Consider the following 13,794-nt stretch of genomic DNA (forward strand, 5'->3'; position numbering starts at 1 on the left):
CTGAAAATAGCCCTGATGCTGGCGTCAGCTGCACAGTAGCATGAATGATTCAAATGCCTTCAGCCCAACCAAGTCTTATTAGAGTCCCACTGTGAATGATGAAATGGGAGTGGTTACCTCTGTAACAGGCAAATACTTCTCTTCCTCCTACTCTTACCCCAACACTTTGTGAATAGGGCACATTCCCCATTAGATATGCATTCCCACTTAATGATAGGATACCAGCTCAGGTAAACAAAACATACTGAGAATTTGTTCCGTATTCTTCCATCACCAATTTAATACATTTTTCTTCTTTCTTATCCTTACTTAAATAAGTGTGTAAGTAAGTACTTAAGTACATAAGTACTTAATGTAAGTATTTCTACCATTGGTTTTCACAAGGGGCTTCCCAACAGGGTATAAGGACATGAACTGCAATGTGTGATGATACAGTACAGAAATGACATCCCTTTGTCAAATTTTATTTTAGCATTTGCACATAACACTATTTTTACAATAAAGGCTGACACTGGGCTTAAATATATTGATCTTACTAGAAACAGACGGTACTAAGTTAATTTGGGGGGCAAAAAATTGAATCGGATGATATTCCCTAGGAAGTCTCTTTCCAAAAAATTCATTAAATTTTAAGGACATTTCAAAATTAAAACTATAGCCTTAACCTAGAAATATTTCTTCTTCTAGCATTTAGCATCACTATCTCAGTGTCTTTATTGCTTCTTAATCCTAGATAAATAGTTCTTCAATCATGCCAAAGGAAGAAACTTTGTATTTTAAACCTGTCTTACTTCTCACATGCAGCAGTAGCTTCCATCTATAAGTAGAGCTGAAGACAATTTGCCATTGCTGCAAGTTCAATCTTGACTGGTTTTACTTCAGTCATGGAGAATCTGCTGCACAGTCTTCTTTCCGTTTTGATTAGTTTTCTGAATTACTTTGCTTCATCATTGCCCCAAAACAGTTGATCTTTGGGGTGGAAATTTCATTTCAGACTGTTTTATTTAGGAATGTAAAGTAGAACATACTCATTATTTATGCAGGAATGTCATAACAACCAGTCTGAATGTTAAGGCCTATCTGAGATTGACAGAAGATTTGCAGAGTTTGTACTGCCTCACGATGGTCTTAATCACCTCCCCTTATTATGGCTGTGTTTGCTAGTACTCCTGGAAACCCTACAGAATTGAATGCAAGAAAAATACCTGGGCCCAGTTCAGAGCTGAAGGTGTGGCTGAGCATGGCAAGGGAAAAACAGTGTATTTACTTTGCCCCACCAGAATTATGGTCCTGCCAGAAAAAGTTGCATCTTCTGGTATAAGTCAGAGCAGTTCAAGAGTGTACTGTGAAATATGACTCAGCTGATGGAGGGGGATTGCTGGAAAACTGATACAGTATTGCCCTGTCCCCAGCCTGTGCTCTTATTGGGAAGGTTAAATGGACGTCAGCTTCTCTTGTTGTCACAGGTGTATTTTGCCTGAAAAACTAACAAAAGACCCTGAGGAGGTTTGGCTGCTTCCTAGATCACCTGTATCCCTGAAGTAGCATGAAGGGACTTGAATACAGCTCAGAAGAAGAGTTCTGTCTGTCAGTTCACCTGTCAGCCTGCTCCTCTCCCTGTGCAGGTCTCCATCCATCTGCCCACAAATCTGGTATCATACGCAGCTTCGGTGACTTGTGTGACTTACAGATTGTCTTGTGGGAAGGGAAAGTGCACCTGCCCCTGCATACAACAAAAGTATCAACACCTGTCACCCTCTCACAACCTTCCTGGATCACCAAAAGATGTATTCAGCTGATTAAAAACGTTGTTGCAAGGAGCAGTACTGCTGCAGGTTTCTCCAAAGCCATGTGACACACAATTCCTAATTTTTTAGCATGCCAATGCAAGTGTCAGCCCATGTTCTCAGGTTTATATACCCATAAAGCAATGAATAAAACAGAACTCAGGTGTATTTCATGTCTGTACAAATGCAGCTGGATGTCTGATACATCCAACAGAGATAACCTTCCTGAACTTGTAATCCAGTCTGCAGGATCCTGACCTGATGTTTTTGCTGTGACCTCCAAGCTCTGGACAAGTTTTATTGCTGCTGTATTTCTAAGTATTATTCTTAGGAGCTTAGGAACTCTAAGATGCATTTAATTAGAGAGAAACTGCAATGTAGCCTCTAGACCCAGTAGTGCACAAGGCTGGATTATGAGAAGCCCTTGTTTGACTGTGTTATTGAGTAGTAGTATTCTTACCAAGCGTCCATCAGCAGGCTTCAGACCAATATGACCAGTTGATGTCTTCTGTAGGCTGTCTAGAGTGTGGGTCTACAGCATTGTCTACAAGCTTCTAATTATCCATCAACTTTATTATTCTCAACTTGTCAGATGTATACTGCAGCAGCGTGGGGTGAGGACTAGGGTTTGTCGTTTGCCAGACAACAGCAAGGAAAATGAAGCTCTTGCTTATGTTAAGGTACATCATGTCACATTTGATCTGGCTGAGATAATTTCCTTGAGGATACTGCAGACAGTGCATAGCTCCAGAAGGACCATTCCCCACCCACGGTGGTACACCTGCCACCAGTGACAGCCTCTGCAAGGCTCTGGCCTTCAGCCTGCCTTATGTGTCAGTCTGATTTCCTTCAATGTGCATCTGTTGTACCTGATGTGTTGTTTTTCACCATCTTACGTTTCAGACTTTTTTTACAAAGCTGTGACCTTGTTCTTGAAACAGCTACAACATCCTTGGGAAACTTTACCTGACAGGAGAGAGAGTCCTCTCCTTAGAATTGTGTAGTGATGTTCACATAGAGAGGGAGACAGTGTGTGTACCTGTGGTGTGACTGTAGGTACTTACAGTCAGCTTTTAAAGAAATAACGCATGTGCATATGGCTCTTGCTGTTTTGGAGTCTTACAGGAAATCTATCCAACAACACCCAGGGCCCATCTTTTAAGGTCTGTGGGATTAACGTTTCAGAGCAGCCAACTATAGACTTGAGCAGCCTGCACTTGGCTGGGACCAGCCCAAGCATGGGACCAGAGTTTAGCCAGGGCTGGCATTCAGGGGATGAGAACTAGTCATGAAGGATAGATTTCCAGGCACAGCAGGAAGAGGTACACCTTCAGTACTACTCTTAGAGAGTAGGAGATAAAATATATAAAGTATGAAATCCAGCTGATCCTGAATTTGGGCATAGAAAGCCATAGAAGAAGGAATGGACTCATCAGGAAGGAGAATATCATAGTAAGAGTATGGGAATAACAGGAAGTGTTTGCCCACAAAGGTAATCACCATACGTGGATTTGTGTGTGAATGTGAGTGAGGTTGGTACATAAACACATGTAGACAGTATGTGCATATTTTTACATAGATATTTCATCAGCTGATCGATCATGTAAAATATGAAGCTAGCAAGTCTTAATTTATATCACTACTCCATACATTCCAACCAATTTGTTATATGGCTTTGCTAGCTAACTCAATGCTGAATTTCTTCTGTTCCAAATCCTTTTTTTAATCAACATTGCCATTTTTCACAGGCCATCATATGCCAAATAACTTTTGGTTTTCAACCATGGGACAAGTTAAGCATTAGCAGGGAACAATAATGATGGAAGGCTTGATATTACGCTGCAACCTAAAACTGCTGCTACAGTTTAGCTGCTGCTAAATCTAGTAGGTGTTCATCAGAGCAATAGATTTCTTATACACATCTGTTTAGAGAGATTTCTAAGGATATGTCCAACCAGGCTGTGATCAGTTTTCAGTGGAGCCTTTAAATGCTGGATGGTATCCTTTGAAGCCACCTTAACAAAAAGAGAGAAATGAAACATGTTGTTCTGAAATACCGTAAAAGAAACCATAGGATTTGCCGTATTATCTCAGATGTAATCCTTTTCTGCTAAAGGTTGGTTCTATGTGGCTACCTCAACCTGCAGTGAATCCAGCCGACTGGTATTGCTGTTGGTAAAATGATCCAGCCCTTTAAAAAATGTAGCCACTATGTCACTTGTTTTTCATTGTCTGTGGCAGTGAATTCCATAGGCTAGCTATGTGCCGTGTGTGAAGTATTTATGTGTATGCAGTATATGCATACACATCTATATAGACAAGCACATAGCATATATACACATCTGAATGTATACTTGGAATATTTACACAAAATATCTATGGTGTGCCTGTAGCCTCTCTCTGTGGTATCTCTCGTGTGTATAAACCCCAGCTGTCTATGTGTGTGTGTGTGTGTGTCCATCTCCCGCATTTAGGGGTTCTGGACGCCATCACGCTGACAGCATCACCCCTTCCTTTTTTTCCAACCCTAGACTGGGAAGCTCGCATAGACAGCCACGGGAGGGTATTCTACGTTGACCACGTCAACCGAACCACCACGTGGCAGCGCCCCACCACTGCAGCAACACCCGACGGGATCCACAGGTCTGGCTCCGTCCAGCAAATGGAGCAGCTGAACCGCCGGTGAGCGCTTAAACCTACACGCTCCCTTTCTTCCACGCTGCCCCAGAGGCTTCTTTCCTTCCCCAGTGCATCACATTTGCTCCCTAAGGATTTCTTTTTCTTTCTTTCTTTCTTTCTTTCTTTCTTTCTTTCTTTCTTTCTTTCTTTCTTTCTTTCTTTCTTTCTTTCTTTCTTTCTTTCTTTCTTTCTTTCTTTCTTTCTTTCTTTCTTTCTTTCTTTCTTTCTTTCTTTCTTTCTTTCTTTCTTTCTTTCTTTCTTTCTTTCTTTCTTTCTTTTTCTTTCTTTCTTCCTTCCTTCCTTCCTTCCTTCCTTCCTTCCTTCCTTCCTTCCTTCCTTCCTTCCTTCCTTCCTTCCTTCCTTCCTTCCTTCCTTCCTTCCTTCCTTCCTTCCTTCCTTCCTTCCTTCCTTCCTTCCTTCCTTCCTTCCTTCCTTCCTTCCTTCCTTCCTTCCTTCCTTCCTTCCTTTTTCTTTCTTTCTTTCTTTCTTTCTTTCTTTCTTTCTTTCTTTCTTTCTTTCTTTCTTTCTTTCTTTCTTTCTTTCTTTCTTTCTTTCTTTCTTTCTTTCTTTCTTTCTTTCTTTCTTTCTTTCTTTCTTCCTTTCTTTCCTTTCTTTCCTTTCTTTCTTTCTTTCTTTCTCTCTTCCTCTCTTCCTCTCTTCCTCTCTTCCTCTCTTTCTTTCTCTCTCTCTTTCTCTCTTCCTCTCTTTCTTTCTTTCTTTCTTTCTTTCTTTCTTTCTTTCTTTCTTTCTTTCTTTCTTTCTTTCTTTCTGTCTGTCTGTCTGTCTGTCTGTCTGTCTGTCTTTCTGTCTTCCTCTCTGTCTTTCTCTTTCCTTTCTTTCTTTCTTTCTTTCTTTCTTTCTTTCTTTCTTTCTTTCTTTCTTTCTTTCTTTCTTTCTGTCTGTCTGTCTGTCTGTCTTTCTGTCTGTCTTTCTGTCTGTCTGTCTTTCTGTCTTTCTGTCTTTCTCCTCTCCCTTCCCTTCCTCATCCAAGTCAAATGTACACATTCCAGTCCCTTCTGCTGATGTCTTCCATCCTGCTGGAGTGCCTCCTGTGGGTGTCTGGTACCCAAAAACTTGCCCACATGAGAAGCACTGTTGAGTGAAAGATATTGCAAAATGTTTCAAACAGCAAGAACAGGCTCTTGGAAAACTTTTTTTAAATCACTCCCAGAAGAGAAGGGAGTGTTCTTCCAAAAGATGGAGTAATTTTTGCTGTTTGAGTTGTATTGATGGGTCAGCATCTAGTGCTACACTGCAGAGGTTTCTGGGCTGACTGTTGTTAAAATAGTGTTGCCATATCAGTGTGGCATTTCTACTCAAGCTAATCAGGCCTGTTGAAAGGTCTGTCTCCTTTTCCAGGTCAGAGCACCACTGCATTAGGACAGTGCACATTTCTAGACACAGACAGGTTTGCTTAGTGTTGCACTGGGCCTTATAAATCTGTCAGTTCATTCAGAGCTGGCTGAGATGTCTCGTAACATGGTGCACATTTTCCCTTTGTTTGACTAGTCCACACATAGATTTGTGTATCATTGCCTTCTCCTGCTAACTTTTCAGACTGAATTTAGGAGGCAAGAGAAAAAATAAATAGTTGGTCAAAAAATCCTCCCTTTTTACTTCAGAAAATGATTATTTTTTTTACTCCCTTCTTACTGTAATGATACGGTTTCTGGAAAAGCACAAGCAAACCTGAAATTATATTCTAATAATACCATGTGAAATGCCACAAAAGTTTTCTGGTCTTTTTTTCTCTGCTAAGAGAAGGATCAGTAGCTGGGAGAAGGATGCCGAGTTTCAAAGTGCTGTTTTCAGAGTGCAGAATAGTTGAAATGGGCCCTGAATGACAACTAGAAAATTAATGTAACTTGTGAAGAGCAAATCAGCCCTCTTAGAGTGGGTGTTTTGCAACATAAGTTGACGCCATCAACAATCTCTTGAAGAATTTCTCCTGTTTTCCAACAAAATTTATTATTTTGGATGGCATTTCAGTACACCTGTTATGTCCTGCAGAGGTGAAAGAACCTGTTCAGTATTTGTTTTCATTATAGCCCTCCTCAGAATGTGTCAAGCCACCACGTTAATACTAAAAAAAAAGACCCTAAAGAAAGTGAGTGTTTGATCTTTCAAGGGATTGACATGACTGCTCTTCCATTTAGTATTTGTCTTTTAAAAGGATTTGGGCCATGTCCTATCTCAGACTCTTTGGCTTCCACTTAAGCAAGTTATCTGCCACAGAAATCAGGAAAGCAAAAAGCTCTTCTGTGGCCATAAATCACCTTTCTTTTTTCTTTTTTCTTTTTTCTTTTTTCTTTTTTCTTTTTTCTTTTTTCTTTTTTCTTTTTCTTTTTTGAGGTTGAACTCATATAAGTACAGCACAGCCAGGAAAGGAATCAGTGCTTGTGAGAGTGCATAGGAATTTACCGTTCCATTAGTTAACACTGATAAATAATTAAACCAGCTATCTCAGCAGATACTGAATGGTAGGCCTTTGTGACTTCCTTGCTTCCAACTTTATTCTTCCCTGTTTTCATGTAGGCTGCCTGTCTTTCTTGATTATGACTTGATTGTCGCTGGTTTGGGCTGGGAATTGACAGTTAATAGCACTGACGTTCTTTGAATCTTTATTTTTAGTATTCATATATCCAATTACAAAGTAAGAAGTGTAGAGGGTTTTCAGTAGTGGTATCTCTCCTTACCTGAGTGCCATTGGAGACTAAGCACTTTGCAATTTAATAAACACAAATTGTCATGGCTTCTTGGGACAGAGGAAAAAAGCTGGTGATTCTTTACTCTCTGCCAAAGATCTCTCTTGATTTGAGAAACTGGACATGGAGGTCTCCTATTGTTCTCAAGGCTGGGATCCTTTCCTAAGATTCTAGTAAAAGAGATTCATACTGAGCATTTGTCCAGTGGCAAGTCATTGTTGTATTTTCAATGTGGATATTAAAAAAATTAAAATTATTGTGGTCCTAAAGCCAGTTTCAAATATTTCATGTCTCCAGATTTCAGGATTGTGACAAACACTTTTCATAAATGCTTATTCTCAGCACCATGTAGCATTGGGCTTCGTTGTGAGCACTCATTTCAGAAATACTATTTTGTTGTATTGCAGACTTCATTATTTGAGGTGTTCTTCAGCAAACACAAAAAGAATTATTTTACGTGAGGCAACAGCAAACACAGACCTTGCTGAGAGAATTAGCAGCAGCCTGAACTTTTGCTCTAACCTCAGACAAAATTTGGACTCAAAATCATTTAGCAGTTTGAAAACACTTGATGTCTTTGCTTTTTAAACTACTCATCTACTCACTTTTCAGCTTCCCAGTTTCTTTTGTGGAAGGGAATGGAAAGACCAAAATATTACAAGGCAGCTTGGTATTTCCAGCCCAGCCAAAACCACAAAGCTTTGGAAATTCAGCTTGAAAAAAAAACCCCACAGCTTTGATTGAGCCTAGTCTTGCTTCCCTTCTGTGCTCCAAGCTTCCCATTAGCTCTACTAGCCACTTGAGGATACAGGGAATGCAAAATTAGAATCCAGGTGTTGGGCAAACTCCAAAGAGACATCCATTCTTCTTATTTAAAAGACTCTTGCTCATTTTCTACAGCACTACCTGACTTGCTGACTTGTTAACAAAGCGGGTAAACAGTTCTTGTTCAAGCTCTGCTGGAAAGATGCTTTGCAACATATGTGTATCTAGACTTCTCTTTGCACTAATTTAAAAAGGAATAAGTAACGTAAGAAATTGCAACCATAATAGTTCTGACAAATTGGTATTTCTAAATTTCCACTTATTTGAGAAATAACTTTGAAAGGAGACTGAAATTTCCAAAGGCATTCCCGTAACTTTTTCACTTTAAATGTTTTCTCCAGTTGCTTTGGCATTTTCTGGTATTTATATAAAATTGTTTTATAGTATTGAGACCTAAAAGAAAAGTGTAACCTTTTGTTGGCATACAGCTAATATTCCTCTTACAGGTTTGCCAATGGGGATTTTCTACCATCTAATTAAATTGAAGCTACAAGGGTTTTTTTGTATGTGTGCCTATATCCCTTGATTATATTAACTTCTTTTTTTTCCCCCTTTCTTTTCCATATGGGTGTTGTAAAACTCTTCAAGTACTGAAATGGAAAGTTTATTCAATTGCCTGCAGTCAAGTGAATAAAACATTAAAATTTGGGTCTAAAACAGAGGGTTTAAACTGCAGAAACTTCATGCTGTTGCAAGACCTGTTATCAGAATTTCCTTGTAAAGATGGATGTTTACTTAAAACCAGAACCCCCAATTTTAAAATAATCTTTTAAAGATGCTGTTTATTGAGCTTTCAAAATACACATTAAATGTACTGGGGAACACACATAGATAGCACTGTGAAAGTTTAGCATAAATCTATTAAAACTTTATTTTAATTCATTGTCTACAGGCCTTCTGCCCAAGATCAGGTTGCAGTGAATTACTGGAGACGATGTCTGTTGAGAGATGTAAAAGCCAAATCCTAACTGCTTGTCTTTAATGATCCTGTGTCACTTTGAGGAACTAATTCCTGACTAACTTCTAATTTGGAATAAAGTGTGCATTAACAAATAAAGAGAGAGAAAGTGGGTAAATTTCTAAGTTATAAACTGAGCAAAAAAAAAAAGAGTGTTAAGTCAGGAAAATGAGTGAGAAACAAAGCTGCATCAGATTAAATGCAGGCAGGAAAGCCATTCTGTTTTATATCATACAGAAAGGCAATCCAGAAATAAAGATTAAAAATAATTGAAGTGAAGCAAAAGCTTATTTTCTTTCTTTCCTTTTCTTTCTCTTTTTGCTTCTTTCTTATTCTTTCTTTGTATATAAAATATATTTTCTAATCTTTTATATGAGAGTTCCATTCATAGCTTGGCAGTAGAACCAAGGAAATCTTGTTCATCTGTCTGTGTGAGTGAACAAGTCAACTAGTATTTTTTTTTGTGTAGTATGTTTGGGTAGAATTCAAAACACTACAGGTTATTCCCACAGACAGGTACATACTTTGTTCCTGATCTGGTAATTATGATTTGGCTCATCCCTAAGACTGTGATCAGACCCAATGACATCAACTAATGTGGCAATTAGTTCCATGATTGGTATGAAAAGGATGTTACATTTTTTTCAAGGCTTTTGCTGGTTTTTATTCTGAATTTTCCTCTGTTGTCCTTCTCACTTTTGTTTGGTTATTTTTATATTTTTTCCTCTTCCTTGTTTTGCAACTAGTCACCACCCAAGCTAAATGCTGAGTCCAACTGAGTTCCAAAAATGGGCATAACACTTGCACCCTCAGCTGTGCACTCAGCTCATGTGTTGCATCCTATTCTGCTTTTCTGTGGCTGTTATATCAATTAGAACGTAGCTCCTTGAGGTCACTCTACCTACTAGTTTACATTCCATATTGCCTACCTGAAGGGAAGTGTTCCCAACTGATGGGTATGTAGTATAGTAACAAACATTTTGTAAGCACTCTTAATAGTCTTTACCATTTTAGGGTTAAGCATGTCTATCCAATACTGTAATAAGAAAGACTGAAGGATACTCAGTGCATCACATTGTTCCTTACTTTATTGGTTATGCCACCATAAGACTAAAGGAGAGGGGGAACCATGATCCACTAGCAGTTTTAGATTCCCAATGTCCAGATGTTTTGAAGGGAAGCCTTGTAGCAACCTGTAGCCTAAATACCTGTCTAAATTTGGCCTTTGAGTCTTCCTTGCTTTGCGCCCTGTGCAGCTATTTGTTACTCAGTGCAAAACGCCTTACTTGCAGTGTAATGGTTGGCCCAACTGTGAGTAGCTGCTTCAGTTGAAGGTGAAGAACTGGGTGTGCTCTTACTGTGTCGTATGCTGAAGCCAGAAGTACTGGAAACATTCAAAACCACTGCTTTTTTTTAAGACAGAAAGCACGAGAAAGCTCATCTGTTAACGAAAGCATGTTGTCCCTTTTTCTGAATATATGCAGATACCAAAATATCCAGAGAACTATTGCAACAGAGCGGACTGAAGATGATGCTGTAGTAAACAACAGGGGGGAGAGAGTTCCCACTGGAGGAGGAAGTGATTCTGAGGCAGAGCCTTCCCAGCCAAGCTCAGGTATGGGCAAAAAAAGCTATTGAGTGGCATGGTCAGTGCTACTCAGTGATGGCATTCAGTTCTGGGGAAATCTGCATTTCCATGGGAGACTGGAACTTTATTATACTGGGTTGAAAAAGTTAATTACAAGAAAAGAGTTTTAGGCTTGAAGCCACAGGTTTGTGACCTGAAGCTACAGGTACAAAGCTAGGCACAAAGGACCTCAGTTATTTTTCAATAACTGCAAAGACATTAAAAGTGTATTTACTTTGGTACAGGGCCATTTGAAATTCAAATGGGAAAAGCATCTGGTTTTTAGTCAGCTTAGTAGTTGCAAAAACGACACTGTCATATTTTTGCTGCAGTGTGATTTTGTCTTGAAGCATTGCATTCTCTCTGGGCATGGCTTCTGCGCTGCCACATTTGCCCATGTGGTCACACCTGTAGAGGCCCTGGTATCAAGTGTGAAATACTTGGGGGTTTAAAACTGTAGTTTTGTGATAGCTATGATCTGATCTAAGCATGGGCTGCCACTGAAGGAGACACAGTTGCCTTTCTGCTCATCACTGACTCATGTGACAGCACCCATACCAGAGCAGAGAACTGAAAAATAACCTTGTTTCTTGTACTTAATGTTTACAGCCAGATTTGTTCTTTCATCTGGCTTATTAGATGACCAGACAAGAATGAGTGTCACTACAAAGGAGCAAAGAAGAATGTGTACCCAGGCAGTAGGGGATTGGCGGGGAGCATTTCTACTCTTTTTGGTTTCTCTTTGGTGTGTTATGAGTCAAACTCATATTTTCTTAAAGCATTTGTGAAACCACAGCCTAAGTGTATTTTTCAGGTGAGAAACACCAGCAGACTAGTGCCCACTATGAAACTTGTGGACATGCAAAAATAACTTATGTGCTTGCACCACCAAAATGAATGGCCAGTTCTCTACCTTTGGATGTTTCTCACTTCCACCTAACTTGGTGCTCTATGTTGTCTACTGGAAGTAAAGATAACTTCTTGCTGTCCTTTTGACACCCCTCTGGAATTAGCATTGGCAAGAACCAGCACAATATCTGCTTGAAAATCAATTTTGACCAAGAATGTTTAATGTATGATGTTCAAAGCTTCTTTGCAGTCCTTCTGTGTTGAAACTTATGGGAGCCTTTTACCTACACTGAATGCTATAGTGAGAACCCAGTCCTCTCTGTTAGCAGCTGAAATGGAAATCAGGGACACATTGTATTATTAATATTTAAATTATAAGTACTGCAGTCATTACTACTAATATGTATAATCATTTACTATCGTAGCCTACATAATAAAACAGTAATTTAGCAGAGCTTGCTACCAGTAAGTCTTTTAGGTCAGTTTATTATGTAACATTCACTTTTTTGTTTTAACCTTGAAGAGCTAATGAGTATAATGTCATCTTAAGTTATTAGTAAAAGGTTTCTGCTACAAATAATTGTTTCGCTTTTGGGAGAAAAAGTCAATATTGTATAAAATGCCACGAATTAAAAGATCGATGGTGATGTAAACCACACTAGAGTAAGAGAAGGCTGCAGTATGATACATTTGCTATTTGCCTTTTAATTTAAATGAAAAATGTCAAAAGAAATACAGTTTAGGCACACTCATCCAGATTCTAAGCCAGTAATAAATCAAATCTAGTCTGCAGTTTTAAGTGGATAGAATAATACGATGTGTCTAGCAGGAAGAAAAAAAGAAGTTGTAGTTGATAAGAAAAAGTGGGAATCTGTATTTGTTCTGTTGATGACATCTGCATCCAATTTCCTCGGACTGAAAATAAAAGTTGGCCTGTATTTGGAAACACCAGAACTGCACACTCAAACCATAATTCCACAGTAAGAAGCATTTTTCTGGTGGCTGTAGAAGGCCAAGGAGTTCCCACCTCTACAGAGTTTACAGTCCCAAGTGTTCAGTTTGGCTCCTGTGCTTCATGAATTGATACAGATTAAAAAGAATCCCTTTTTGTCTGTTTTGGTTTTTTTGTTTTGTTTTGTTTTGTTTTGTTTCCCTTTACCATGCAAGTCCCCAAAACCATGGACTGGCCAAAAATAATACAATTACAAGTAAAGGGCAGTGCTTTGCAGCACCAACATGGCCGTGAGTGGCTGAGCAGGGGGCTTCCTTACCCCAGTCTTGCTCCCAAATGGTCTCTGCTGGTGAACCCCTTTGGCTGGATTGAGAAATCAGAGCTCTCAAAAATCAACAGTGGAGGGAACCAGTCAGGACCTGAATGACAGTATTGAACCAAATCATCAGCTGGTAAAAACAGTTGTGCTCACTTTGTTATTTAGAGACAGCAGTAGATAGGACACAGAGTTTTATAACGTAGAGAAAAGCATCCAGAATCTGACCTTCAAGCACTGCAGCACTAACCAGGTGCTACAACATCTACCAGTTTGCCAGCAGGCTTGTCTTGGAAACTCAAAGAAGTTATGTGCATTGGGCAGGATGGTGACTTTTTAATAGCATCTCTTTTGCAGCCATTCAGTAAGTGTTAACCAATAGGCTGTGCTTGCCACTATGATTTTGGTGTGTTTTTGTGTTTTTTTTCTGTCCAGAGATTAGGAGGGAAGGTTCCCTTTCTCCTGTGAATTCTCAAAAAATCACCTTGTTGCTGCAGTCTCCAGCTGTGAAGTTCATCACCAATCCTGAGTTCTTTACTGTGCTGCATGCAAACTATGTGAGTAATTATTTATTTGCTCTCTCATGCTACTGATTTCTGAATCCAGACGTTGTGCCCCAGGCTGTTCAGGGAGAGCACACATTGAGTTTGAATTGTGTGACTCAGGGCTCAGTTGTCCTTTCTGAGCACGAGACCAGGTTGAGGACAGTACAGGCAGGCTGCTCCAAGGAGAGACCCTTGCTGGGATTCTGCATCACACAAGGAATCCTCTGGTACAGAGAAGCTCGTTAATTAACCCTTCCAAAATAAGCAGGAGCCCTTGGTTTTGGCTTGGTTTGATTCTGTTGTCTGTTGCTGCATGGAGTGATGTTGTTACTTTTCAAGCTGTGTTCCTGAGAAGTATTACTCAGATACCATCAAGTCTCAAGGAAACAGAGGGAAAAAAAACTATTAACTCCTGCAGTTTGCACTCCCAAGAAGTAAATGGGCATAATGCAGTGAAAGAAATACTGACGTGAGTCAGTGTAGCTATTTTGGAAAGAACGAGAAGGAAAATTAATTTTCAAAAATTCAAATATTTTTGTATTTTTCTATTA

At 39.4% G+C, this 13,794-nt stretch overlaps 1 protein-coding gene across 7 annotated transcripts in view; it reads left to right on the forward strand.

Annotated features, from left to right (window-relative positions):
- The window catches only part of HECW1 (HECT, C2 and WW domain containing E3 ubiquitin protein ligase 1), a 269,482-nt gene that overhangs the window by 196,652 nt on the left and 59,036 nt on the right, over positions 1 to 13,794 (forward strand). For all 7 annotated transcript variants that reach the window (XM_051612722.1, XM_051612726.1, XM_051612729.1 and 4 more), the window contains 3 exons: positions 4,319 to 4,469; positions 10,439 to 10,569; positions 13,134 to 13,255. In XM_051612722.1, coding sequence (XP_051468682.1) covers positions 4,319 to 4,469; positions 10,439 to 10,569; positions 13,134 to 13,255 — 404 coding nt within the window. The remainder of the gene's footprint in view (positions 1 to 4,318; positions 4,470 to 10,438; positions 10,570 to 13,133; positions 13,256 to 13,794) is intronic.

Source organism: Apus apus, chromosome 2, assembly GCF_020740795.1.
Source record: "Apus apus isolate bApuApu2 chromosome 2, bApuApu2.pri.cur, whole genome shotgun sequence".
NCBI classification, from domain to species: Eukaryota; Metazoa; Chordata; class Aves; order Apodiformes; family Apodidae; genus Apus; species Apus apus.